Below are 21,820 nucleotides of genomic sequence, written 5' to 3'. Positions count from 1 at the left end.
CTTCCCCGCAGAGGCGTGACCCATGGGCGGGACAGCGGTCACGAGGCAAGCGGGATACCGGAAGAGCTGGGGGCGGGGTTAGACCGGTACGCGCAGCCCCACCTCTTTTAAAGTTCGAAGCGGGCGTGACAACGTGGCCACGCCCCTTCTGGAGCTGCCTGCGGCACATGCGCAGTGGGCTGGAGTGCCGCCATGCCCGAACCGCGCGGGTCGTCACCCTTGCGGGTGAACGCTGCTTTTGCCGCGCGGTACGGCCGCTACCGGGAGCGGGAGGAGCTGCAGCGCCGTGAGTCCGGGGGCGCATGCGCGCTGGGCGCCAGGCCCGGAAGGGTCTTCGGGAAGTTGGGGGGAATTGATCTGGTCTCCAAGGCTGATCCGGTCTGTGCCCCACAGTGAAGGATCGCTACGGGGACCGGGACAGCGGCGGTGACTCCAGCTCCGAGTCTGACTCCAGCGAGGAGCGCGTGGTGCGCTTCCCGCCCCTGTCCGGACTTATCCAGGCGTTCAAGCCTCCCGTCGCACTCCAGCCCCGATTTACAGGGGGAGCCTTATCCTCCAAACCCCTCTGTATATTCCCGACTGTATAGTCCAAGCCCCGCCCTAATCCCTAGAGGATCATACAGCTCCTTCTCCATTCCCCGATGTCGCCAAACCCCCCTCTTTCCTGCTCCCCTGATAGGTGTTGCGAGCCCTCTGTCCCCTCTCCCCCTTTTCTCATTCCCAAGAGTCTGACCATTTGTCAGTGTACTATTCTGCGTCATGTGGAGCGCCCAGCTTCTTCCCATACCCGCTTTGATGTTCTTCCTGGCTCCATTGTGCAGCCCGGCCACTGCTTGCGGTTTCCCAACTGTCCTGAGCTCACCTGTTCCTTTGTGGATCCCTTGTCTTTCCTAGGAAGTACCTCCTTTTGTCCTATACTTTTCTTTGCCCATATCCTATAACTAACTACCTGTGGCTGGCCCCCTGCCCACCTCCAAGTTGGTCCCTCACTCCTCTGACCACTAATCAGCTCCCCACCTACTTCTCCCCAGCTGGATTCTCTGCCCTTTCCTATAACACATGCCCTCCCACCCCCTGTCCTCTGATCCACCTGTCCCTGTTGCATATTGTCCCCATCACTAGTTCCCTACAGAGCTATGCCCTTCTGATGACTGCCTTCCCTTTTCCTGCCCTAGGAGTTTGACCCCCAGCAGGAGCGTGACTTTTACAGGACCCTTTCTTTATTGAAGAAGAAGGACCCCCGCATTTATCAGAAAGATGCCACCTTCTATCAGAGAACAGGTGTGTGTGGGTGCTGTTTCCTCTGTGCCCTACTGGTTCTTGTAACTATTGAATGAATTATTTTACATTGCTTAAGAGGGGCTGGGGAGATAGCTCAGTCGGTAGAGTGCTTGCCTTGTAAGCACAAGGCCCTGAGTTCAATCCCCAGCACCCAAAAAAGAAAAAAAAAAAAAAAAGTGCTTTGGAGGGGCTGGGGTTGTGGCTCAGTGGCAGAGTGCTTGCCTAGCATGTGGGAGGTACTGGGTTTGATTCTCAGCACTGCATAAAATACATAAAATAAAGGTCCATTGCCAACTAAAAACATATTTTTTAAAAATCTAAAAAAAAAAAAAACTCGGGTCGGGGGAAGGAAAAAAAATAACAATGAATCAAAAACTGTTACCCTATGTAAATGTATGATTACACAAAGGGTATGCCTCTACTTCATGTACAGAGAAAAATGATGTATCCCATTTTTTTACAATAAAAATAAATTTTAAAAAAACCTCTTAGGCAAGTATCTTGGATTATTACCTTGTGGGGTGGTAATAGTGACTGCAGATGCTCTTGATTTACAGTGGGGTTGGATCCCTATAAACCCATAAATCACAGCTGGGCACAGTGGCTCATGTTTGTAATCCCAGTGACTCTGGAGTCTGTGACAAAAGGATCAGAAGTTTGAGACCAGCCTGGTCATTTGGTGAGATTCTGTCTCAAAAGGACTAGGAATTTGGCTCAGGGGTGAAATGCTCTTGGGTTGCATCTTTAGTACTGGGAAAAAAAAAATTAGGGGCTAGAGGTGTAGCTTAGTGGAAAGGCACCCCTGAGCTCAGTTCTCAGTACTGGAAAAATTATATATGATAAAAAATAATTTAATACTCTTATAATCCCATCATAAAGTTGAAGAATGGTAAGTTGAACCATCCTATGTCAGGAAGTGGTGGCATATCAAAGTGACTGAATGATCCCACCCCCACCAAGTGTGATACTTGTTTTACAGTAAGGAAGTGGTAGATGGGAATTGAAACTTCTCTGCCTCGACACTGCCCTGTGGCATTTACTGCCAGGGGAATAGGGAATTATGAGTGATGGCAAGTGTGTCTGACTGTCCCACAGCATCATCCTCATCCTCAGAGAGTGAGGAGGAACCAGCGGCCTTGGAGAAGCAGAAGAAGGTGCGGCCCATGTACTTGAAAGACTATGAGAGGAAGGTTATCTTAGAGAAGGAAGGGTAAGGAGAAAGCCTAATCCCTAGCCCTCAGCTCTCAATGTTCCTGGGATCTTGGGAGTCTTATAGATAGAGGTGGGAAAAGCCCCAAACTCCACAGAATTCAGGGAACCTCTGAGATCCTTCATATGCTCCCATGGAACTACCCTGGGGACAATAGCTTCCCACCTCATTGGGGACAGACAGGCCTTGGAGCATATACAGATAGGGTTACACCCTGATACATCTATCATAAATTTAAAATATTAAAAAAAAATTAAAATATTCTGCATTTATTACCCAGAAGTCTATTGTAAAATCAAGCTGTCATACGTTGAGCTATTGTGAGTCAGGGACTTTATTCTAAAGCCCCCATCTTTTCCTGCACAGCAAATATGTTGATGAGGAGAACTCAGATGGGGAGACCTGCCATCAAAGAGTCAAGGTATATAGATTGGAGGAAGCTGGGGATGGGCCAAGGGGGCCAGGACTGGCCCAAGGCCCATGTCAGTCCCTCCTCTGCAGCAAATCTCGTCGCAAAGTTATGCGGAAGAACAGAAGCAGCTCAAGGAAAGGTAAGCCTCGGCCAGCACAAGTGGCCAGATGGATAGGAGTTGAGGCAGGGGTTGGGGTGGCCCGGGATCAAAGCAAGCTCTAATATTTGCTGTATGTGTGACTCAGTTTTTTCATCTGTTACATGAGGTTAATGTCACAGTGCTATTCTGAGCTTTTGGAAAGCAAGCTAGGGCTTAGTGAAGAAGGTTTATCTTGGGACCTCATTCAGGTGCCAACCTGCCTGTCCTGAGGCTTGTTTCCTGTTGTCTGCAGCTTCCGGGTGTTCGTGGAGGACAGTGAGGATGAGGACAGTGCTGGGGAAGGTGGCTCTGGGTTGCTGCAGAAACATGCAAAAACCAAGGAAGAGAAGGTGGGTACTGGTGCCCAGCTGGACTGCTTGGGGGACAGGCAGCTGGGGCTCCCACAATCCTTCAGCACTGGCTTTCCTCAGGCCCAGGAGGAGGCTGACTACGTGAAGTGGCTGAAGGGACAGAAGGAGATTCCGAATCCCGAGTCCCTGAAGGAACTGGTGAGATCTCACACACTGTCCCTGATGGCCTAAACTGCTTGTTCCACCTCCATCCAAACTTCCTCTAGAAAACGACTCTTGTGGGTCTACCTCAGTAGTAGAACACATGCTTACCATGAATGAGGCCCTGGGTTCCATCCCAGCACCAAAAAACCAAAAAGCAAAATAAGGGCATATACCCTAAAGATGAGCTGTACCCATATGTAGGCCTCAGTTTCTGTCTCTAAAATGGGGGTAAACCCACCTGCTGTAAGTTGACTCTGAAGTTTCATTTCCCTAAATCCATTTGGTGTCCATGCCCACCCCACCTTGCCTGTCCCTCAGTTGGTGACCTGGGTTCTGTCACCCACTTCTGCTCCCTCCAGACACATCTCAAAGAATATTGGAATGACCCAGAGCTGGACGAAGGGGAGCAATTCCTACGGGATTATATCCTCAACAAACGCTATGAGGAAGAGGAAGATGAGGATGAAGAGGAGGAGGAAGAGGAAGGGTGAGCCTCATGTCTCCCAGGGCTGCACCTGTATCTCCTGAAGTGCTGGCCAAGAGTCAAAGACACTGTGTGCTTGTTTTTTTACACAAAGGTAGAGAAAGAATCACAAAGTTTGGGCTCTGGAACCCCATAGCACTGGTTTTACCTGGCCCTGTGCTAGAACCCCAGGCCTAGTTTCCCTACATGTGAAATAGGTCATGGAATCGTGCACCTTGTAGGATTCTCATGGGGATTAAATGAGTAGATTCCTCTGGTACCCACCCATGCATGTGGCCCAACCTACCTCAGCTGGCACCTCCAACCCAGCCCTGCCCTGCCCTTCCCTTCAGGGTCCTCGGTCCCCCAGTCCAGCTGGCTGTGGATGATTCCTCAGATGAGGGGGAGCTGTTCCTGAAGAAGCAGGAAGACTTTGAGCACAAGTACAACTTCCGGTTTGAGGAGCCAGACTCGGCCTCGGTGTGTGACCAGGGCTGGGGAGAGGGAGGACCCAGACCTCAGTTCCAGGCTGGAGAGCCCCAGGTCATCTCTGCACCTCTTCTGGGCTCTTCTACCCTCAGGTCAAGACCTATCCACGTAGCATTGCCTCCTCTGTGCGCCGCAAGGATGAACGCAGGAAGGAGAAGAGGGAAGAAACCCGGGAGCGGAAGAGGAGGGTGAGTGGGGGGAGGCCAGCTAGGGCGGGGCCCCCCAGCCCACTAGGAAAGCCCACGACCTGCCCCCTGCCCATAGGAGAAAGCCAGGAAGCAGGAGGAGCTGAAGCAACTGAAGAACCTGAAGAGGAAGGAGATTCTGGCGAAGCTAGAGAAGCTGCGGAAGGTGACCGGCAATGAGACACTGGGCCTTGAGGAGCAGGACCTTGAGGATGATTTTGACCCTGCCCGACATGACCAGCTTATGCAGGTACAGTTCAGTCATGGAGCCAAGTCCTCAGGAACTTGGCTGTGAAATCAGGTTGTTTCCTGGATGTGTGGCCTCAGAGAAGTGACTTGCTCTTTCTGAGCCTCTTTCCCTACTTGTAAAGTAGGCCTGATGATAGACAGTATCTACCTCAAGACTGTTGTAAGGATAGATTGGAAAGAATTCACATTAAAGCTTAGTTGGGAACTGAGGTTGTAGCTCAGTGGTGGAGTGCTTGCCTAGCATGGGTGAGCACAGGGTTTGACCCTCAGTACCACATAAAAACAAATAAACTACAGGATAAATTCTTAAAAAAAAAAAAAAAAAAAAGAGCTTAGTTGGTAAGCACTCAGGAATAGTGGGTCACAGTCGGAGGCTCCTGGACTTAGAACAGTTTGCATCCCAACCATCAGTCAAAAATGCACTTTATGTGTCTAACCTGCAGGACAGCTCAGCTCAGATCAGCTGTTTCTCATCCTGATCCATGGGAATGACTGTCTAGTATTGTGAAACTATCCTGTTAAACATCACTAGTCTAAGAAAAAAACAAAATTCATAATTTCAGGGGCTGTGGGTATAGCTTAGTGGTAGACCTCTTGCATGGCATCTGTGATGCCCTGGGTTCCATCTCCAGCACCACAAAAAAAAAAAAAAAAAAAAAAAAAAAAAAAAATTGAAAATATGATTTCTACTAAACATCAGAAATCTGCACACACCATCTGAGAGTTCATATTGAAAAATCCTAAGTCGAACCATTGTCAGGGACCATCTGGATCTTTCAGCTCATTTTTTGAGCTGTTAATGTTTATTGTTGTATATGAGAGAACACAGCTTAGGTGAGGCTTTATGGGAGAAGTGGGCACTTCAAGGGACCCAGTGAAGCCCTGACTGAGCCTGGGGCGTGGGGAAGAAGACCCAAGGATGAATAGGTGTGTCAGGTCAAAACTGGAATGAGTTGGTGCTGTGGAATTTAGCCTTCATTTTCTGGGAGCTTCTCAGTCCTGAGCTTTGGTTTTTCAGATGGAAAAACCATCTCAGGGTGCTTTTAAGAAAGCAGAAGGGGGGCTGGGGAGATAGCTCAGTCGGTAAAGTGCTTGCCTTGCATGCACAAGGCTCTGGGTTCGATCCCCAGCACCACCAAAAAAATAAAATAAGTAAAAAGAAAGCAGAAGGATGCTCTCCGGGGTTGGACATGCAGTAGGTGCTTAATAAATGATGTAGCTCACAATATCTGCCTTTGCCAGGCCCCTACTGGATGCTGGGGTTCCAGCAGGGGCCTTATTTCACCCTTCTTGAATTTCATGCAGTGGTGAAAATCAGTTTAACATTCATTGAACACCTACTGTGTGCCAGGAATATATCTGTGGGTACAACCCACAGGATCAGGGTGGTCATGGGGACATGCAGAGAATGGTGTGATCTTAGAGGAGTCCCTTGCTACTAAAATAAGTGCTAAAGCCTGAGTAGCAATTAGCCAGCCCAAGACAGGATGGTGCAGCAGGCAGAGGTACTATAGGGTAAAGGCCTGCAAGCTGGAAAGAACTGGATCTGTGGAACACAGTGGTAGCTAGAATGATAGAGTAGCCAGCAGGGGTCTGTGAAGAATCCTGAACCCCCAGGTTCCCTGGCTTTAGGAGCTCAGTGTTAGGAGGGCACTGGGAACCACATAAGGTATGGGAGTAAAGGTGCCAAGTGGGTTGTTGGCATCATCATGGCCTCCTGTGAAGCAAGGGGGCCCTGCTGACTCCCAGCTCTGACCCTGCAGAAATGCTTTGGAGATGACTTCTATGGCACCGCGGAAGAGGAGAAGCCACACTTTGAGGAAGAGGAAGGGTTGGAAGGTGACATCAGCTGCACAGGAGGCTAGGGCAGGAGTTGGGCCTGCAGCCCAGGTCCCACCCTGACCCCAGCTGTCTGTCCTCTCTGGAATCAGACAACTGGAACTGGGACACATGGGATGGACAGGAGCAGGACGGAGCTTGGAGCCAGCAGGAGCCACACTGTGAGGACCCAGACTTCAATGTAGGTGTCACCAGTGAGGGTTGTCCTAGGGGCCTAGAGAGCTGCTGGAATTTTAACTTGTGTGTCCTGGCAGATGGACGCTGACTATGACCCCAGCCAGCAGCGGAAGAAGAAGCGAGAGATCCCCTCCACAGGCAAGAAGAAGCGCAAATCACCCTTTGCCACAGCTGTGGGGCAGGACAAACCTGTGTTCAACCCTGGTGAGGCTCAATGGGCCCTGGGTGGCGGTAGGACTCCACAGGGCCTGGAACACCCCAGCAACTTGGTTCTGTCTTCCTTGCAGAGGACAAGACCTTTGAGGAGTACCTGGATGAATATTACCGGCTAGACTATGAAGACATCATTGATGACCTCCCCTGTCGCTTCAAGTACCGTACTGTGGTGCCCTGTGACTTTGGACTCAGTACTGAGGAGGTCAGTGCCTTGGGCAGGCAAGGGGCACAGGGGCACAGGGGCAAGGCAAGGGACAACAAGATGCAAACAGAGCAGAGAGCTGGCCCAGGCCCAAAGGTGCCACAATACTGTGGCCTATTTCCTCATCTCATATATAATAGTAACAATAGTGCTAATGTTGGCACTAATAACATTACCTGTCTCAAAGGTTCTCCATGAAGCCCAGGGCTGGAGGGCATGGCATAGTGCCCATGGCACAATCCATTATGATCTTTTGGCCCAGAGTTGGGATGCTAGTGGAACCCAGAGCCTCATGCATGCTAAGGACATGCTTTACCACTGAAGTTACAGCCCCAGTCCTCCTAAATGACTTAATTCTATTAGTGTTTATCACCTGGGGGTGGACATCAGGATTTGCTGGGATCCCTCAAAACAACAAAAAAAAAACTTGATGGTCTCTGGAACGAGATGGCCCAGGTTCAAGTCCTGGCTAGGTAGCTGAGCAGTAGTGTGAGCTTGACAAATGATTTTAACATCCACACCTCAGTTTCCCCATCTGTAAAATGGGACTGATAACACCCCAACCTCAAGGCTGTGACGCAGAAACGAGAGCTAATGTATGTTGCTCTTTGAATAGCACCTGACAGGCTGTGAATGCCCACCATCCCTAGTTTGACTATTGATTTATGGTCAGTAAAAATGGCCCATGTTTACTGAGCTTATTCCATGAGACACTCCCATAGTTTCCCCAGGGATCTTCCGTGGGGTTCTGAAATGATGCCCTCCTCACAAATGGGGAAACACTTGGGAACCTGGGCTTTATCTTGGTTGGGAAAGGTATTTGGCATGGGACCTCTGCCCTGCCTTGATTCGAGGCTTCGGGACAGTATTGTATGGCAGGTGAGAGCTCAAGGGCTCTCACCTGGGCTCAACCTGGAATCTAACTAGCCAACTTCCTGGCCCTGTGATCTAGAGCAGGAATCCTCTTCCTGAGCCAGTTTCTCCATTTGAGACCATCCACCAAAATATCAAGCGTCCACAACGGAGGTCAGCCCCCTTCCACCATCACGACACTTCTGCTAGGTAGTCCTCACGTGACCCTGCGTCCTCAGTCAGGGCTCCCCGGCAGTCATGCACCAGGTCCCCCTCTCCCTTTCACACAGATCCTTGCTGCTGACGACAAGGAGCTGAATCGGTGGTGTTCCCTGAAGAAGACCTGCATGTACAGGTGACAGGGCAGGGTGGGGAGGTGCCCGGGAGCAGGCTGATGGGCAGCAAGTATGAACACCTCCCAGAGCACCAGGTGACGGGCACATCTGCTGAGTACCTGCAGGTCAGAGCAGGAGGAGCTGCAAGACAAGCGGGCGTATAGCCAGAAGGCCCAGAACTCATGGAAAAAGAGGCAGATCTTCAAGTCGCTCTGCCCAGAAGAGTAAGCACTGCTGGGCTGTAACCTGGGGCTTGGGTTTGTCTCACTTTGTCAGCCATTGATTGCAACCGACTTCCCTATCTGAGCCTTAGGTTCCAGTCCTAGCTGCACCACAGCCGTGTGTCTAGAGCAAGTCACTGCCCACTTCATTGATAAAATGGAGATCAATTTATGGTTCTTATTTCATCTGGTTGTTGAAGATTGACAGAGTTAATCTATATAAGAGGGATAGGGATGTAGCTCAGGATGTAGTTCAATTCCCAGCATCAAAAAGCATAGAAAATGCCTTCTAGTTATTAGGTATTACGATGATAGAAGCTCAGTTTATTTTAAAAAAATTTTTCAACATGGGAAATTGAGCTCAGGGTTTCACACATGCTAGGCAAGTGCTTTACCACTGAGCCACAACCCCAGCCCCCTTTTTATTTTAATTTTGAGAAAGAATTTCTAAGTTGTCCAGGCTAACCTTGAACTTGAAGATCCTCCTGTCTTAGCCTCCCTAATTGCCACCATATCTGGCTTCAGAGTTGATTTATTTGAACAGCTTAAAGTAGGCCCAGGCAAAATTATCAGCATCACAGCCCATCTTTAAGTGTTCAGTAAGAAAAACAACTTTGACATCAGACCCAGGTTTGAACCCCAGGCAGGGACTGAATCTCTGTTGATGCCTTTTCTTATCTATAGAATGGGGGGGTGTTGCTCAAGAGCAGGCCTAATCATATTGGCTTGACCCCTGGCTTTTTGCTTCTAGGACACAGATGCCCACAGAAGCCACAAGGAAGCCACAGAGAGACAAAGCTGACAAACAGGGGCAGCTGCTGGTGCCTGATGGGACCTGTGGGAAGCGGCCCCTGCCAGACAGCCCCCCAGCACAGGAAGAGGAGGTATCTGTTTCACCCATTGAAAAGCCAGCCCCCCAGAGACGGAAGAGGGGCAAGAAGGCACGGCTACTGGGCCCCACGGTGACACTTGGTGGCCGGGAGTTCAGCCGTCAGAGACTTCAGGCCTTTGGCCTCAATCCCAAACGGCTGCACTTCCGCCAGCTGGGCAAGCAACGAAGGAAACAGCATGGCCCCAAAAGCTGCCCCTGAAGACCATGGAACAGACAGGGTGCGGGGTTCCTTCCCTGGGCCAGGTCTTCCCTCCTGCCAACCTGTGCTGTATACCTGCTCTGGGGAACTTCATGTCTACCTGCCGGCAGGGAGGGGTATCTTCCTCCCTTAAAGATGATGAAATTGAGGCTGGCTTAACTGGCTTCCCCAGGTGGTTTGGAAAGCTGATCTTGAACAACCCTGGACCCTCCATCCCCTTGCAGTGAATGCTGAGTCTAGCCATTTCCATGTTCAAGTTCAGCAGCTTTATTATCCCCCAGCAGCCAAAGTTCCCCTAACGGGGAGCTTTGGGAACACGAGGGGCACAGCTGGTCCAGTGCAAACTACAGTACTTGAGTCAGGCCCTGAGTGAGTGCCCGGGAGTCCTCTCACTCCCTGCCTGTGAGGAGGACTCAGCTGGCAGGAGGTGGGCTGCCTGGGGCTCATCCCCTGCTTCAGTAGCCCCAGCCCCGTGGACTACTAGACAGGTCTCAGCTGGGTTGGTGGAGAGGGTGAGAATGGGAAATCCTATCACCAGGGTTCTAGATCCCATGCCCAAGATGACATAAATAAAAAAATAAATAGTCTTGCATCTTTCCCCCGATCCCATTATAAAAACACAAAGTCCTCGGAGCTTGGACGCTTGGCCTTGAGGAGGCGCCCTGTGCGAGGGAGGCGCAGAGTGGCTGGCTGGGAAAGCTGGGAGCAGAGGTCATCCAGGCTGTGGTCCTGAGCATGGCCCTCGGCCAGGGTGAACATGGGGTACCGTTCTGTGGCCGAAGAGGAGCTGAGGACCTGTTGAGAGGTGAGAAGCTCGGCTTCCAATAGTGACCATTCCCCCAGCCCAGTGGCCACACGTTGAGGGCAAAGGTCAGGCCAGTCATGAACAATGAGCATGGCTCTGGGATATCTGTGGGAGCTGCTGCAAAAATGGAGTACCCTTCCGATGAACCGGGGTTGGGATACCCGGCAGGACTGGTGGCCATCTTATGTCAATAAAGGCCAAGAGACAGGTCCTGCCACTTAAAACTGGTACTGTCCCCAAGGCAGCAATGCCCCAAGCCTTTTCATTCATACCCCATCTTGCTCATCAAAAGCTGGGACTTTTCTGTCTCGTGGACACCGTAATCTTTGCCAGATTTTTCCTCCCAGCATTCTAGGGGTGGAACCCAGGCCCTTACACATGCTAGGCAAGCACTCCCCCGCAGAACTACATCCTCAACCCTTTAAGACAGGGTCTTGCCGCTTTGCCCAGGCTGCTGTAACTTCTGATCCTCCGCCTCAGTCCCTGAAGAGCTGGGATTATAGCCATGGGCCACCACCTGCTGTCAGAGGTTGATTCTTGTTTTTTTTTTTTTAAACCCAGGGGTACTTTGCCACAGAGCTATATCCTCTGCTCTTTTTATTTTTTCTTTTGAGACAGGGTCTCAAAGAAGTTCCTTAGGACCTTACTAAGTTGCTAATGCTGGCCCTGAATTTGTGTGATCCTGCCTCAGCCTCCCAAGTCACCAGGATTGCAAACATGCATCACCACATCTGGCCTGAGAAAGACATTTTTTACATTTTCTAGACTATAACGCTCAGCCTGCACCCCCAGGTCTACTGAACTCAGGTCTCTGTTCCTCTTTTAACCCAAGCCCTGCCCTTGCCTCCCACCATTCCTCTTGCTCACCCTGGTTAGCTCTGAGCAGAGCGTCTCAAACTCCTTTCGGTCTCCAGCATAGAACCCCACAGTACAGCTAGGGTCCATCTTGGCGAAGGCCATCTTGCGGGGTGAGGTACAATGGAAAGACTGGGACAGAAAGATGAAGGAGGTTTAGGGGGCCCCAACTCCCTCTCCATAACTCCAGCCCCACCCTGGGGAAACCAACTCACCTCCAGGGGAAAATCAGCCTGGCTGACATCCACTGTTGGCTGGCAGTAGTGGGGGTCCAGGTAGAGTAGGAAGTCATCTGCAGGGGGCATACGTGAGCAGGGGAAGGGCAAGGAGGTGGGGAAGGGCATGGTGGGGCAAGGCCTACCCTGGTAGCCGATGAAGTACAGTGAGTGCCGTGGCTTGCCCCCCATGATGCCTAAGCACAGTTCTGACCGCAGTAGCTCCTAAAGGGCGGGGGGCGGGCAGAAGCAGAGGCAGGTGGCGTCAGGCAGTCACTCAAACCCTTAGCAGACACCTAGCAGATGTAAACCCAGTCCTGTGCTAAGCCCTGTGGGAGTAGCCATGGTCAAATGAACACACCCTGCCCTCATGGAGCTGACATTCTAGGGTGGGAAATGGACAAGGAAGATGAAGAATTACTTATTATAGGTAATAACATTATGGAAAAGGATAGAGGGAAGGTGGCTTGCAATTTTATTTACTTATTTTTCTCTGTGTTAGGGATTGACCCCAGGGCCTTGCACATACTAGGCAAGTGCTCTACCATTGAGTTACAAGTCAAGCACCAGACTTTGCAATTTTATTTATTATTATTATTTATTATAGTACTGAGGATTGAACCCAGGGGCACTCTACCACTAAACTACATATACAGCCCTTTTTAATTTTTTTTATTTGAGACAGAATCTCAATAAGTTGTCAGACAAGACTTAGACTTGGGCAGGACGTGGTGGCGCACATCTGCGATCCCAGCAGCTTGGGAGGCTGAGACAGGAGGATGGTGAGTTCAAAGCCAGCCTCAGCAACAGCATGCTAAGCAACTCAGTGAGACCTTGTCTCTAAATAAAATACAAACTAGGGCTGGGATGTGGCTCAGCGGTGGAGTATCCCTGAGTTCAACTGCCAGTACCCATCCCCCCGCCAAAAAAAATAGAGACTTGAACTTGTGATCCTCTTGACTCTGCCCCCAGGGTCACTGAGATTACAAGTGTGTGCCACCATGTGGGGCAGACTTTGTGCTTTTAAACAGGGAAGTCAGGAAAGGCCTCCTTGAGAAGTGAGGTCTCAGCAAGGACCTGGGGAAGCTGAGGGAGGGCAGCAATAGCATGGCTAGGAAAAAACACCCTCCAGGCAGTGGGAACAAGTGCAGAGGGCCAGAGGCAGGGGCATTGTGAAGACAGTGAGGAGGCCCATGTGACCAAAGCAGAGTGTGTGGAGAGTTCACGGAGGTGACAGGAACAAATGGTTCAGGGCCTTGTGGGCTACAGGGAGAACTCGAGTACAAATGCATCCGGGTTTTTCCAGCTTCTGGGTTGTGGTCCTGCTGTTCCTTTTGCCTAGACCACTTCCCTGGTTCCTCATGTGCTTCTAGCCTGGACAGGGGCTTTCCTGTGCTCCATGGCCACCCATGTACCCTGTGTTGGGGTAGCTCCCTTCCCTTTAGAGTTCAGAGCACAGTACCAACTTTTTCTTTTTTTTTGGTGTGCTATTAACATGTGCTCTCCCACTGAACCCCACCCCACCCTCTAACTTAATCAGAGTTCATTCTTCTCAGAGCACAACTGTTTCCACTGGGCACATTCACAATTTCTGCCTGTCTGTTCATCCTTGGATCTTGGCACCCAGGACTGCAAGTGGCACACAGGAGGTGCCCCATGACTACTGAAAAAAAAGGATGAAGGGATGAAGGAGACACCAAGTGTGATCCTAACCCAAGCTAAAAAGGTTGGAGGGCTCCCAGAATCTGTCCAAACCTACCTTCACGCAGGGCACGTACACAGGGTTGAGCGTCTCACCACCCAGTCGCACAGGCACCAGGATGACCACAGACTTCCACTCAGCTGTAGGGTCCGGCCTGGCCACCAGGCGTGCCACATCCGCCTTGTAAACTAGGGTGTGTGGGGGATATGACAGGGCAGCTGTAGTTCACCTTCCTACCTACCCTTCAAGCCCTCAAACCCCAGAGGCCCAACCTTATCTGTGCAACCTTTTGGTAAACAATACTGTCGTTGTCAGCAAAAAATTTCTAGTGCCCTCCAAAACTGCCAGACAGTCCTGGGATCTCCAGGCAAATGTGGATATCTCCATTTAACAGAGAGGGCAACTAAGGTCCGGAGATCAAGATCATAAAGCCAGAAAGCAGCCCCTCCTCCAAGCCAATGCCCCTCTGGAGTACCAGACTGGCCTGGGCCCCAGTGACACAGCACCGTGGTTTGCCTATATGGAAATGGCTCTTTGGCCCTGTGGGTCCCTCCTCCATGAGTTCACTGTTTGCTCATCCCCAATCTCCTTCTCCTTTTTGTAGGGCCCCTTTCCTGGCTCCCAGCAAGTGGACTCAAACCTTTTGGAGTCCCCATTCTCTGAAAATCCAATCTTGTCCCAAACACCCACAATTTTCACAAAAACTTATAGGTTATGTAGATGCCCTGATAGGAAACCATAGTGCACCCATCAAGACCCTTTTTAAACTGATTCGGAAGGTTGCAGGAAATTATAATAATAGCTACTATTTAGTGAATATTTAGTGAAAAGCCTGCTCTAAGTGCTGTACTTGTATTATACATTCGGTGAATCCTCAAGACAGCTCTGTGGCAGAGGAGACCAGACCTCCAGATGTTATAACAGTTCTACAGCAAGAGTGAATGGGACAGGAGAGAGAGAACCTTATGACTCTATCACTCAAGGTGAAGCCCCTGAAGTTTCCTCTCCTGGTTCCAGAAAGAGGCAGAGGAAAGGGACTCTATACCTCTGAGGCCATGGGTCTAGAATTCTTCCCAAGTGTTCCTGTACCCCAGAACTTTTTGCAGCCTCTGAAAAAGGCGAGTACTAAGGGGCAGTTAAGGCAATGACTGGCTCAAGCTAAACCCCTATGACACTGGCTCCTAGCCCCTTACCTGTGCAGTCCTGAGAAACATACACTACCAGGCGGGTGACCTCTGAGCAGCTCTCCACAGCTTTCCTGGGGGTAGAAGGGAAGGTCTGAGTTCCTGGGTATACCTAGTAGCTCCCATGTTCCCTGCGGCTGTCCTCACCTGAGGATGTGTGCCACCAGCGATGGCCCATACCAGTCACCCGCCTTCTTGCCTGAGCTCTGTCCCAGCTCCACCAGCCGATGTAGGCCAAAAGGGGCCCGGGGGTTGTCAGCAAACCAGGACACAATCTGCCGGTGCCGACGTTCCTGTTCCAGCTCAGGGGTGCCCTGAGCCCAGTGTGGGGACATCCAGCGGGCAGGCCCATGGTACCGGCTGGGAGAGGCCACCCCTGACAGCTCAGAGTGAAGCAAGCCTGTGCCCTCGGCCCATCTCCAGTCTGGTGGGGATGGAGTACATAGTCAAACAGTGCTAGTGTGTGTATGGAGGGACACAGTTCCCATTTATTCATAGTTTACACACAATTCTAATACTTCTGAGAACCACAAATTTAACTACAATTTTCACATGCCTGAAACTCCATTTCTTTCTTCCTTTCCTTTTTTTTTTTTTTTTTTTTGGTGGTACTGGAGATGGAACCCAGGGCCTCACACATGCTAGGCAAGCATCCTACTACTGAGCTGCACCCTAGTCCTTTTTTTTAAATTTTACTTTGAGATAGGGTCTTATTAAGTTGCCCAGGTTGGCCCAGAACTTTCCATCCTCCTACTCCAGCCTTCCAAGTAGCTCAGTAGGTGCACTCAGTAGGTGCACCACTGCACCTGAAACTCTTACTTTACAAACAACTCTCACACTCCCTAAAATTAATTACTTAACATACCATTCTAACATGGCTTTAAACAGTCTGCAAACAGTTGTAACACTGCTGACACATGGTTGGCACTGTACTACTAATACACCCCTTCCCCCACAGGCTCACCTCTGGGCAGGAAATGCAGTAGCAGGCCCTGGGCCAGCATCATCTGGCCACTGCGCAACATGCATCCCCAGCCACAATCAGAGGTCAGGCAGCCCCCGGCCAGGGGTGGAAAGTCCCTGCGATAAGTAAGCCACAGGCGGGACACAAAGTCTCGCTGGAAACGCTGGATGTCACCTACAAAAGCAGACCTGTCAGCTGCCACCAGGGACCCCCCTGGAAGCCTCCCCAACCCTGGTCCCAGCCCCATGCTCACCCTCGCCCTCAAAACGGTAGCGGCGTCCACAGAGGTGAATGCTGGAGATCTTGCTAAAGCTGGTCCGGCTTTTAACCGCCCAACCTGGGGAGACGTGGGGTAGCCAGAGAAATCAAGCACTTGCTTGTCAGCAATAGAGCTTCCATTCCCCTATCTGTGAAATGGACATGATCCTAGCTCCTTACTCAGGGATGGCTCTGGAAAATTCATGTAACATCCTCCCAAGGAGGTGGGGCCCCCGGTAACAGCTGGATGTGTGTCCACCAACAACTCAGGATGAATTGGAGCAGTTCTGATTGTTGTACCCATTTTACGGAGTGGGGAACGGAAGCTTAGGGAAGCAAAGCAGCTTGCCCAAGGTCAAACGGGGGGATGGGCGGGGCTTGGAAACATTCCCTGTTGGACCTGCCCCAGGTCCACCCTGGGCTCGGCAAAGACCCACAGGTGACTCACAGAATGGGAACATATGGTGGAATAATGGGCAGGGACGGGATCTGGTTTTCCTTGAGTCCCTCCAACCCTGACCTCTCAGTCCCCTTCCTCACCATACTTGACGTTGTTCCAGGCAGTCAGAAACTTGGCCTTGAACTTGTCCACTTCGTCCGGCTCAACGGGGGCAGCTCCGGGAGAGCCAAGAGCCGGGCCGCTGGCTCCGGAGGGCCCCAGGCCGTTGGGGTCCGGGACTCGGGGAACCCTTGGCCTGCGGCTTTCGGGCCGGCGCGCGTCCTCCGGGCTCCCGCTCCGGTACTGCGCGGCGGCCGGCGACACCGAGTTCATGGACGCGCCAGGAGGGCAGACCGAGGATTAGGGTGGGGCTGCGGCCGCCGCGCCCCAGGGCGCCCCGCGGCCAGGACGCGGATCCCGGGACCGGGCTACTCGGGCCCTAGCCCTGGGCTCCCGGGCGCGGCGCGAGCCGCCGCCACTGCTACGGACATCGCCATCTTAGCGGCCCAGGCCCCCGGATGGAGGCGGGCGTGACCCGGCCGCACGCCCCACCCCGCCCCGGCCCCCTGCCGGTCCCCTGCCCGGCCCCCGGTCGCCGCACGCGGACCAGAAGACCCGGCCCCTCCCCGCAGCCCCCGCACGCCCGCCTTATCGCGCCGCCCAGGCGCGCGCGAGCCCCTGCTGGCCCTTATCAGAGGCCCCAGAGCAGGGAAGCCCCTCCCCGGACACGCCCCCAGGACCGCCCCTCCGAGGTCTTGGAGGCGGGGGCGTCGGGAGAGGGCGCACCTGCGGGCGTGCTCTCCCAGCAGAGCGCCCTCGGTGGCTCCGGACCAGCCGCGCTTCAGTCTGGGCACGGTCTTCTGCGTACGACCCTCTGACCAGCCGTGCCTCTCTCTGCCCGTTTTCTCATGTGCAAAATAGAATTCGAGTACGTGTATCCACATAAACGAATCTAGAAGGGGTAAGTCTCCTAGGCGGGCCGTTCAGCCCAAATCTGGGTGTTACCCCCCACCTTGTGCCCCGCACGCCTGAAGCCAAGGCGCTGTAGTTCTTTCTTTCCTTCCTTCTTTCCTTCCTTTCCTTCTCTCTCTCTCCTTTCTTCCTTTTCCTTTCCTCTTTCCTTTTTTTTTTTTAAACTTTTTTTTTTATTGTACACAAATGGGATACATGTTGTTTCTCTATTTGTACAAGGCATAAAGGCATACCATTTGTGTAATCATAAATTTACATAGGGTAATGTTTGATTCATTCTGATATTTTTTCCCTTCCCCCCACCCCTCCCACCCCTCTTTTCCCTCTATACAGTCCTTCCTTCCTCCATTCTTGCCCCCCTCCCTAAACCTAACTCTAATCCTAATACTAACTCTTCCCACCCCCCATTATGTGTCCTCATCCATTTATTAGCGATATCATTCTTCCTTTGATTTTTTGAGATTGGCTTATCTCACTTAGCATGATATCCTCTTTCCTTTTCTTTGGATTGAACTCAAGGGCTCTTAACCACTGAGCCACATCCCCAGCCCCCCCTTTTTTAAAAAAAAATTTGTAGTTGTAGATGGACAGAATGTCTCTATTTTGTTTACTTTTATGTGGTACTAAGAATCAAACCCAGTACCTCACACATACTAGGCAAGCGCTCTGCCACTGAGCCCCAGCCCCAACCCTCCCTTGCCCTTTTTTTGTATTTTCTTTGGAGACAGGATCTCACTGAGTTGCTGAGGCTAGCTTTGAACTCGTGATCCTCCTGCCTCAGACTCCGGAGTCGCTGGGATTACAGGCTATACATCTGCTTCTTAATGTGCAAAATGGGCTCTGGGCTCCAATGCATACCTGCTAGCGCACAATCAATCATCTATCTTTCTTTCCTTTTTTAAAAATATATTTTTAGTTGTCAGTAGACCTTTTATTTATTTATGTATGCGGTACTGAGAATTGAACCCAGTGCCTCAGGCATGCTAGGCAAGGGCTCTACCACCGAACCACAACCCCAGCCCCTTCTTTTATCTTCATCCTCCCCCTCCCCCCCCCCCCCCACCTCCACCTCCTCCTTTCTTCTTCAATGCTGAGGATGAAACTCAGGGCCTCTCGTGCTAGGGAAACCCGCTTCCACTGACCGACACTCTGAGGGGGAGGGGCATAAAGACAGTATAGATAATAAATAATTGGGTTTGATCGGGAACATGGGGCCTGGTTGAAAAGGAAATCAAGAGCCCTTACCCTTCCTCCCCACCTGTTGTCAAGGTGACCTGCCTTCAGGGTCCTCCCTACAGGGGCTGTTAATGAATGCTCCCTTCCTGCCTGGACCCCTGGACAGCTTCATTCCAGTCCTAGAATCACTGCACCTTTGGGCCACCTCTGATCACGAGTCACTTTGATCATGAGGCAAGTAGGCAGGATGGAGGGGGGACGCTAGGAGAACAGAGAAATTCTAAAATGTATAAGAGGGACAAGGCACCCCCACTTTCTCGAATACCCAGCTTTGGAGACCCCTTATCTGCGGAGAAGTCTATCTCTGTTCCGACCTTTAAATAAAACTTGCTTTCTACGCTTGCCTCTCGGCTCCGGTGTTCAATGTTCACATCTGGGGAAACGGGAACTCGGCCCTGATTGGTTTTCATCACCAGGGGTATCAACTCCTTGCCGCCAAATAGAACCTTCATATGAATAATGCCCAGGGAAAGAATTCAGTAAAAAAAAAAAAAAAAAAATTGCATACACACACACACTGGTTCTATTTAATATAAATTGGAGCAAATGCAACCTCATTATAGTTCCTGAAGGTAGATCAGTGGTTGCCTGGGGATGGGAATAGGGAGGAGGGAGAGGGAGGGATTAAAAAAGGGCAAGTTCAATATCTGCATTGTGGTGGTGGTTTTCCTAATGTGAGATTTCATCAGATTGTACTCAAAATGTGTGTAGTTTATGATACTTGAATTATGCCTCAATAAAGCTGTAAAAAGTTTAAAAGCATCTAACTCATAAAGATGTTGGAGGATGAGCTGAGTTCATCCTCGTAAAGTGCTTAGCATGGCATTTGAGGGACAGTTAGGGCTCAGCAAGAGCCAACTGCATGATGATGAGGTGACTCTGTGAACCACCCAGAGTGTGACCTCTAGTGGCCAGTCCAAGTGTTCTGCCTTAGTCACCTGAAGGAAGTCAGATGAGGACTTGGATGAGGATGTGGGCTGTGAAAAGGGCACTAAAGGGCAGTCACCTTCCCGACTTTCCCTCCTGTTATTCTCCTCTCCATTCACTCTTACCTGTCTCCTTTCTCAAACTGGACAGGTGCAGCTCCACCTCAGGGCCTTTGCACTTGCCATCCCAATGCCTGGGCCACTCTTCTCTGCATGACTCTTCCTCACTTCCTTCTGGTCTTTATTCAAATATCACCTCCAGGGACTGAGAATGTAGTTCAGTGGTAGAACCAGCAATGCCTTGGGTTCCATCCCCAGGAACACACACACACACACACACACACACACACACACACACATACACACAGAGATTCTAATGTCACTCCCCATGGGTAATCATTCTCATCACTCTCAAAACTCTGCTCCACCCATACCCCTGGCCTTCTTCCCTCTTCCCAGTTTTATTTTTTTCTAGAGTGGTCATTACAATCCCACTGTCTTAATCAACTTGGGCTGCCATCACAAATACTATAAACTGAACCAGGCACGCTTCTAATCCCAGCAACCCAGGAGGCTGAGGCAGGAGGATCAACAGTTCAAAGTCAGTCTCAGCAATGTAGTAAGACCTTGCCTCAAAATAAAAAACAAAAAGAAAAAGGGCTGGAGATGTGGTTAAGTGCCACTGGGGTCAATCACCGGTGTGTGTGGGTGTGGGTGTGTAAATAGTATATATATATGATATATAATATATAACATATACACACACACACACATATATAAATGATATGGGTGACTGAAGCAACAGGCATTTATTGGTCACAGTCCTGGAGGCTGAAGTCCAAAATCAGATCCCCAGTCTGGTGAGGGTCTTGGTGAGGGTCCTCTTCCTGCTGTGCCCTCACATTCTCTTCCTTGGTACATGCACGCAGAGACTGCCTTCTGTCTTTCCTTCCCTTCTTCATTTTGCAGTGTTGGGACAGAGCCCAGGGCCCTGTGCATACCAGGCAAGTGCTCTACACTGAGTTGCCCCCTCAGTCTGTCTTCCTCTTTTTATAAGGGCATTAATCCCCTCATGAGAGCCCCACACTCATGACCTCATCTACCTCCAGTTATCTCCCTGCGTCCCAACCTTCAAGTATCATCGCATGAGGGATTAGGGTTCAAACATGATTTTTTTCCTGTGGAGACACAAACTTCCAGTTCATAGCATCTGATATTAGATATAAAGTATGTGTGTGTGTGTGTGTGTATGCACGCGTGTGTCCTCTCCTCTTGTGGGTGGGACCCAGAATGGGGAGGTCCTTGTCTTGGTCACTGCTGCGTCCTCAGTACTGAGCATATGACCGTGCACATGATAAACACTCAAAAACACAGTAGCAGGGCTGCCGTGGTGGTACACACCTGTAATTCCAGTGTCTCCGAGGGCTGGATCAGGAGGGCCCTGAGTTCAAGGCCAGCCAGGGGAACTTATTGAGACCAGACCCCATCTCAAAATAAAGAGAGGAAGAGGTGTAGCTCAGCAGTAGAGGGAGTGCTTGGTGGCATAAGGGAGGCCCTGGGTTCAATCCCCAGCACTGGGTGGGGTGGGGGAGAGGGGGAGAAGAGGAAAGGGGGAGGGGGGAGAGAGGGGGAGAGGGAGAGAGAGAGAGAGAGAGAGAGAGAGAGAGAGGAAGAGAAGAAGAAAGAGAGAGAAGAAGAGGAGGAGGAGGAAGAGGAGGAGGAGGAGGAGGAGAACGAGGATGACAAAGATGATGCTGAGGCAGGTAAAGGGAGGGAAAAGGAGGAACAGGGGCTAAAGGAGAAAGCAGAGCCAGGGGACAGGGAGACCTGGGTGAAGAGATGGAGACCCAGTGGGTAAAGGCTGGGTTGCAGAGCCCACGCGTTGGTGAGATGGGGCTAGGGGTCCTCCCAGCTGACACCCAGGCAGGGGTCCTTATTGCCTCACAAGGGACAGATGGGCTTTGGGGGTGATGATCTCCCTATTTTTGATTGGTTCACTCCCACCCCACTGTGGCCTCAGCTGGTTCCTCCTTTAAGGAGGAACCTGCCTCCCTCGCCCTTCACTCTCCCTCCCCATGAGGACCCCTGTAATATCAGTCTCCAGTGTGCAGTCTAGTCACCACCTGTCATCCTTCCTGAGATGTCTGCCAGGATCCCTAGCATTGGTGGGACCCTAACTGTATTGATTTTGTCCCCACAAGCTTTTCCTCCTGTGCTTCTAGCCTCCAGGAGGCCAGCCCAGCCCTCCTAGCCTCTACCACATATGGATCTACTTCCTATTATATCCCCAGTTGTCCTGTCCCCCTAAATCAGTAAAACAACAACTAGTCATGACCACCCAGGCAGTCGATGCAGTTAGATGGTTTGGAGCAGGGACTCTGCTTCAGC

General features: G+C 51.1%; 2 protein-coding genes across 6 annotated transcripts; one reads left to right on the top strand and one right to left on the bottom strand.

The window, feature by feature from the left end:
- Window positions 1–183: 183 nt before the first annotated feature.
- On the top strand, window positions 184–10,558 carry Kri1 (KRI1 homolog). 2 transcript variants are annotated; one of them, XM_047531667.1, is made up of 19 exons: window positions 184–286; window positions 394–467; window positions 1,176–1,281; window positions 2,395–2,491; window positions 2,858–2,912; window positions 2,993–3,042; window positions 3,296–3,392; window positions 3,474–3,551; window positions 3,917–4,044; window positions 4,374–4,500; window positions 4,602–4,697; window positions 4,774–4,944; window positions 6,707–6,782; window positions 6,875–6,963; window positions 7,037–7,163; window positions 7,247–7,377; window positions 8,520–8,584; window positions 8,690–8,788; window positions 9,537–10,558. In XM_047531667.1, the coding sequence occupies exons 1-19, from the start codon at window positions 193–195 to the stop codon at window positions 9,874–9,876; spliced, it is 2,100 nt and encodes a 699-aa protein (XP_047387623.1). In that variant the 5' UTR covers window positions 184–192; the 3' UTR covers window positions 9,877–10,558. The 2 variants fall into 2 exon arrangements, with proteins under 2 accessions (XP_047387623.1, XP_047387622.1); XM_047531666.1 differs by having other exon boundaries at window positions 2,377–2,491; window positions 9,537–10,557.
- On the bottom strand, window positions 10,120–16,869 carry Atg4d (autophagy related 4D cysteine peptidase). Of its 4 annotated transcripts, none has more exons than XM_047531668.1 (10): window positions 16,400–16,867; window positions 15,855–15,938; window positions 15,602–15,775; window positions 14,785–15,061; window positions 14,647–14,711; window positions 13,511–13,641; window positions 11,898–11,976; window positions 11,752–11,828; window positions 11,549–11,668; window positions 10,120–10,671 (listed from the first exon to the last, which is right to left on the bottom strand). In XM_047531668.1, exons 1-10 carry the CDS (start codon window positions 16,629–16,631, stop codon window positions 10,486–10,488), a joined length of 1,425 nt encoding a protein of 474 aa, XP_047387624.1. In that variant the 5' UTR covers window positions 16,632–16,867; the 3' UTR covers window positions 10,120–10,485. The 4 variants fall into 4 exon arrangements, with proteins under 4 accessions (XP_047387624.1, XP_047387626.1, XP_047387627.1 ...); XM_047531669.1 differs by lacking the exon at window positions 10,120–10,671 and adding an exon at window positions 10,713–11,198 and having other exon boundaries at window positions 16,400–16,869; XM_047531670.1 differs by lacking the exon at window positions 11,898–11,976 and having other exon boundaries at window positions 10,533–10,671; window positions 16,400–16,869.
- Between the last annotated feature and the right edge of the window lie 4,951 nt (window positions 16,870–21,820).

This window comes from Sciurus carolinensis, chromosome 17, assembly GCF_902686445.1.
Source record: "Sciurus carolinensis chromosome 17, mSciCar1.2, whole genome shotgun sequence".
Taxonomy (NCBI): domain Eukaryota; kingdom Metazoa; phylum Chordata; class Mammalia; order Rodentia; family Sciuridae; genus Sciurus; species Sciurus carolinensis.
Note: the sequence above shows the minus strand (reverse complement) of the source record. Positions and strands in the feature narration are given on the sequence as shown.

What these genes read in the sequence shown, in the direction of transcription:
- Kri1 (XM_047531666.1), top strand. Translation starts at nt 193, where the DNA reads ATGCCCGAACCGCGCGGGTCGTCACCCTTGCGGGTGAACGCTGCTTTT. An exon ending in GCGGGAGGAGCTGCAGCGCC is followed by an intron (nt 287 to 393) that starts GTGAGTCCGGGG and finishes TGTGCCCCACAG; the next exon opens with TGAAGGATCGCTACGGGGAC. An exon ending in TTGGACTCAGTACTGAGGAG is followed by an intron (nt 7,378 to 8,519) that starts GTCAGTGCCTTG and finishes CCTTTCACACAG; the next exon opens with ATCCTTGCTGCTGACGACAA.
- Atg4d (XM_047531668.1), bottom strand. Translation starts at nt 16,631, where the DNA reads ATGAACTCGGTGTCGCCGGCCGCCGCGCAGTACCGGAGCGGGAGCCCG. An exon ending in CTACCGTTTTGAGGGCGAGG is followed by an intron (nt 15,776 to 15,854) that starts GTGAGCATGGGG and finishes CTGCTTTTGTAG; the next exon opens with GTGACATCCAGCGTTTCCAG. An exon ending in TGTTTCTCAGGACTGCACAG is followed by an intron (nt 13,642 to 14,646) that starts GTAAGGGGCTAG and finishes CACACACCCTAG; the next exon opens with TTTACAAGGCGGATGTGGCA.